Consider the following 5,520-nt stretch of genomic DNA (forward strand, 5'->3'; position numbering starts at 1 on the left):
AACATAAGTTAGTATTTATGGAAATAAAACAAAAAAAGTCGTCGAGTATTAAATTACATTCACATACATACATATTTCAATTTTACCTACTGTGTTGAAAGTCATTGTACTTACTAAAAACTCTACGAACTCTAGAATTTCTACAAATACTTTAATTTATGAACAGAAAACTGGAAATGCGTCAAAATTTGGGAACCGTAAACTGAAATTTTTATGAATAATACTTTGGAGTTTCGAGTTTTATAGTGGGCGCATAGACTAAAACACCGTGCGACTAAAACAAAAAATATTAAAACACAGGAATCAATCAATATACTCACGAAATTATGTGCAATTTTTTTTTTTAATAGCTTTGAAATTTCAAGGGAAAAAGCAAATTCTGAAGAAGGTAAAAAAGTAAAGTTTTTTTTGGTTTGCAAGGGCGAATAGGTTTTGAAAATGGCCTTTTGATTAATTAAATTTTTTTAAGCTAATAAAATTAGGATGAAATTCGCGGAAATACAATTTTTTCAAAAATAATAACGGCAAATTTTCAAGGATATCCAAGGATACATTTTTTAAAAGACATTTTCAATATACATATGTACATATATGCGTCCTTATAGACAAAAAATATGTTTTTTATACCTATAGATTTTTTTTTTTTGGAATTTGATACATATGTATATTTCTATTCTACATTGCACTGAACGTTTTGACTAATATTTTGATTTTTTCTTCGCAGTCCCTTAAAAAAGTCCTGACGTCAGAGAGAAAAAATTTGTGTAAAATCGACTATCGCACGGTGAAATCTGTTTTCGTATTTATAAAAATAAATTTTCTAATTTCCTAATTATTTAAAATTTGCTTAATATTTTTTAAGTTGCTTGTAGAAATCAAGCCTAAGTCCAAGCCCAGAGACACTTTTTGCTCTTTGTGCTAACTTTCTTTCGATTCTAGCACTTTTTAATAAAGTCATCTAATGAAATATTGTTTTATAAAATATTTAAAAACTGCTTAAAGTTTGATGAATTGGCGTTTAAGCTGCATAAGTCGGACTAAATATATATTTATTTTCACTTAGACAATATTTCTTCCAAACATACTTTTATTTGTTTTTTGTAATTATTTTCATGTTTAAAAAAATATTTTTGAACAAGTTTAATTACTATAGCATAAATTGTTTTAAAGACTAACATAGTATCAATCACTCTACACTAAAAACCTTTACTATTCGTACAACGAACTAAAAAATACATATGCTACAACAGCAACGACTACTCCATCTAGCTAAACACAAAATAAATGCCTACAATTTTTCAAAATACTACTTCACCTCATCGCCCTTCGCTCAGTACAATCCCGATGGCGTATCGGTCACCTTTGAACCATGCGCGCAAGAGCGCGTGCGCGTCGCCAACGCCGCACCGTTACAAATCGTCGGCTGCGCCCCCTGTGCCGATGCGCTTTGCTGCACCAACACTGTCACATTGTTGACGCCACTCCCAGTGATGCCGCCACCGCCGCCGCTGTTGCTGCTGCTTAAACGCATCGCCGGATTGCTGCCAAAATATATCTGCTGATTGCTACGCGATTTCTCGCGCACCACCTGATGCACCGCTACCGTTGGTGGCGTGCCGCCTTCCAGCAGCGACTCGTGACTGCATGAAGCAAAGGCCGCTTCCAAACGCTCCACATTTTTGGTGACGCGACGCGCTTGCAATGCGGCCGTCACATCGGGTTTAGGGTACTTTTGTGGCGTATTCATGCCAGTCATAAAGAAGACGCCATTGAAGTGTTGCGCTGGCGCTTGCGGTTTCTTAGCTACCAAGGGTGGCGGTGGTGGTGGCGCGGCCCCTGACATACTTTGACGCTTGCTAACGCAGTTGTTGGCATTTCCACCATTGCCAGCGTGCTGGTTATTGTGGTGGTGATGCAAGTGCTGATGTTGGTGTGTATGCGGATGCGGTTGATGTTGATGCTGGTTGTTGCTTGCCTCGCGAAACGCTTTCATTGTCGGATCATCGTCACTGTGGCGCGCATTCATTATAACATCCAGCAGTTCGCGCGTCGTGCTCGCATTGTACGCGGTGGCAGTGGTGTTCGCTTCCGGTATATCCGGCGATTCGATGCTGTATGGCTTGTCCATGTCGGTGTGTGGCTCATAGTCAGCCTCGTCGAAAAAAGTTTGCATTGCTGTGACGCGTTCCACAGCAATAGCGTCGCCATGATTTTGTAGCATTAACATGCCATACTCGGAGCCGTCCAGCTCGGAGCCATCTGCTTGCGAGACGAGATGTGCAAGCGAACGCGATTTACGTGGCGGCTGTGGCACTATATTAACCGGTACAATATCCTTCTCCTTGGCGGTCACGGACTGAGTCAGCTGTTGCCTGAGTTGGTGTTGTTGTCGCTGTTGTGTAGATATCTGTTTCTCTGCCTCGCTCACTACATGATCCAGCTCTTGCATGGCATCCTCAATGGTGGTGGCAGTACCGGTGGCAGCACCACTATCGCCCGTTGAATTTTCTGGTGATTTGGATTTGTTTTTGTGGTGTTGCTTACCGGCGGCGCTTGACTTCTGTGGCAACACCAAAATGGGTACGGGACTTAGTGAGGGACCCGTTTCCGAGCTGCTGATACCCTCATCCTCATGCTCACTCTCATTCTTGCCAGGTGGTACATGACGAGGCAGTGCAACGGGTTGTTTGTCCAAAGACTTAAAGGTGTTCTCATTCTGTGCGCCTTGAAGACGGAAGATTTCGCGTTGCAATTCGGCGCAACGCTCCTGCAGACGCCGTTCCATGGATGTGAGTACGGCTTTCTCTTCGTGAAGGATCTGTAAGGAGTTTGAAAATATAGAGAGGAATGAGAAAAATGGTGATAATTTCTAGGGTCTCACCTGCACTCGGCGTTCCAAAATGACCATCTGACTGCGTACGCGATCGGCTTCTCGTGCCTGCGTAATCATTTTATCCACATCCACATAGAGCTCGTGAAAGCGCTTCATTTCATTGCGTAAATTTTCATGCCAAGGTGAAGCCGGAGAAATCGTCTGTTGGCACATATTTTAATACAAATATTTGAAATAGATTATCCCACCACTCACCTTAGCTAAGGAACCAGGCTCAAAACCGGCCTGAAATAGTTCCGCTTGCAGGTATAGACGCTGTTGTAGATTTTCAGAGCTCTCCAAGAAGGAATTTATGAATCTGTGGAAGAAAATTCAGGCACATAACACGATAAAACAACAACAAGAAAAATCAACAGATGAAAGGGGGCGACGCTTATTGACTTCAATTCACTTCCTGCCAACACTCACCTGACTCCCACTGCCTGCAATTCTCCCGAGCCACCACCACTATTCAGCATGCCCACCAACAGTCGAAAACGTACTGGCTCACTGCAGCGCAATCGTAGCGTCGACATTGCTTCCGAAACGGCTGTATGCCCGGCTGTGACTGATTTTTGTGAGCCATGTCCCAGCGCCGTTTTATCGCAAGCGGCAGCCATTAGTTGCATGGCCAGAATGCGTGCGCGTATACCCTGACCTGTCGCCGAGGAGGCCAGCGGCATTAAGCCTACCGGCGTTGTACCCAAGCGGGCGGTAGCGTCCAGCGAGCGTGAACAGCAAATGCTGAGGCATTGACTGGTAGTGTAGAAAATGAAAACGGTTAATAAAATGCAGATTAAATGTAAAAAGTAAACTAAGTATTCATTTACAGGCAAGCCAATTCATCAAGCAATGCGCGCCGTTGATAGGATTGCGGATTTCGAGGCATTGAGGCGGTCATTTGGTTCGGCGCCAGCGGAGTATTGCTACTTTGAGATAGCTGTATGGCGCGCAGCACTTCAAGTAGCAGGCTTATGCCGTCCGAGGGGGTGGCGACGAACTCTTGAACAAAACTGGAGTGAAGGGAAAATATAGGAAAAATTCAGTGACGAGGAGTATAAAGGCTGCATTTCTTTATTCATTCTGAACGTTTGGAATAAATNTGCGGATTTCGAGGCATTGAGGCGGTCATTTGGTTCGGCGCCAGCGGAGTATTGCTACTTTGAGATAGCTGTATGGCGCGCAGCACTTCAAGTAGCAGGCTTATGCCGTCCGAGGGGGTGGCGACGAACTCTTGAACGAAACTGGAGTGAAGGGAAAATATAGGAAAAATTCAGTGACGAGGAGTATAAAATGTTATTTATTAATTATTGTAAATTTATGTAGGTAAAGTAAGTTATAAAATTTGTAAAGGTAAGAAAAATTNTGTGAAATGGGATTATCCGGAATGTATAAAGAAACGCAGCCAAAATGTTATTTATTAATTATTGTAAATTTATGTAGGTAAAGTAAGTTATAAAATTTGTAAAGGTAAGAAAAATGACACTGAAGATGGCACAACGCCAAAACCGGTTTGTCTCCAAACCAAATTTGACAAGGGATGACGGAAAATCGTTCCACATTGCATCACACTCCTACCCTGCCGGAAACACCAACAACGAAAATGAGAGTAAGAAAAAAAGTTAAGAAGCGATTACAGTTCAGTTAGACCTAAGGAAGGGCTTGGATCTGGAGAACTACTTTACCCACAGTGAGACAATCTCTCACAAAGCTTAAACATATAGCTTGTGTATGTGTACTGGAGTTAGTTCTCGAGCTCGAGCCACTACATATTACCATAGAGCAGGCAGCCAAGTGTACTCTCTTAAGTTTCGAAGAGAAGGCGATGAGAAAGGAAACGTGTTATTATCTAGGATCATGGAAAAAGTAGTATCCCAGCACAAACTAGTTTTTATTGCCTAGAGATAGTATGAGCAAGGTATTTGTTTTCGAGAAAAAGTTTAAAATAGAGTCACGCAGCAAAGCAATGTTNGTTATTCTCAAAAATCCTCTCTGATCGGAGCAATCTTGTATTCTATCATTCTTGGGAAAAAGTAGTATCCCAGCACAAACTAGTTTTTATTGCCTAGAGATAGTATGAGCAAGGTATTTGTTTTGGAGAAAAAGTTTAAAATAGAGTCACGCAGCAAAGCAATGTATATTTAGTAACTCCATTATGGAGAGATATATCCAAAACCCCAGAAGGCAATGGTAACGGCAGCTATGGTCCCAGGATGAGACTATCTGTATATATGTTGAGATTTCTGAAGGTTTTCCAAACGGAGGTCTGCGCCATCCTTTAAGGTTAAATCACCTCTAGTCCTTGGGTGCGTGGAGAAACTTAACGCCGTTGCTTAACACAATGACATTTATGCAGTTAACTTGGGTAGTATGCAGTCCACAAGGGAAACGAGGTAGCGGACGGCTTAGCCATTCCTTGTAGTAGTCCCAAGCATGATCGGGTAAGAGATCAGTAAAGCGACAATAGAAATTACAGGAAAACACTGGCGAAGCACCAAGTCAAAAACTTACAGAGGTGTGAAACCTGAAAAGGAACAGACTTCTAATTCACCACCTAAAAGAAAAATTGAGAATTATCTCAGACCTCTTAAAGGTCGCTGCAGGTGAAGAGCCCATCTACACCAGTAAGGGATCCGGTAAAATTATCT

At 42.1% G+C, this 5,520-nt stretch overlaps 1 protein-coding gene across 1 annotated transcript in view; it reads right to left on the bottom strand.

Moving 5' to 3' along the window:
* Positions 1–705: 705 nt before the first annotated feature.
* LOC108364080 (uncharacterized) overlaps positions 706–5,520 on the bottom strand; it is a 15,908-nt gene continuing 11,093 nt past the window's right edge. Inside the window, exons 3-7 of the mRNA XM_017617643.1 lie at positions 3,703–3,872; positions 3,302–3,628; positions 3,089–3,191; positions 2,882–3,034; positions 706–2,818 (exon numbers count right to left, since the gene is read on the bottom strand). Of these exons, the coding sequence (XP_017473132.1) occupies positions 1,331–2,818; positions 2,882–3,034; positions 3,089–3,191; positions 3,302–3,628; positions 3,703–3,872 (2,241 nt within the window). The 3' untranslated portion in view covers positions 706–1,330. The remainder of the gene's footprint in view (positions 2,819–2,881; positions 3,035–3,088; positions 3,192–3,301; positions 3,629–3,702; positions 3,873–5,520) is intronic.

This window comes from Rhagoletis zephyria, unplaced genomic scaffold, assembly GCF_001687245.7.
Source record: "Rhagoletis zephyria isolate East Lansing unplaced genomic scaffold, Rhagoletis_zephyria_1.1 Rzeph_scaffold_01458, whole genome shotgun sequence".
Lineage (NCBI taxonomy): Eukaryota > Metazoa > Arthropoda > Insecta > Diptera > Tephritidae > Rhagoletis > Rhagoletis zephyria.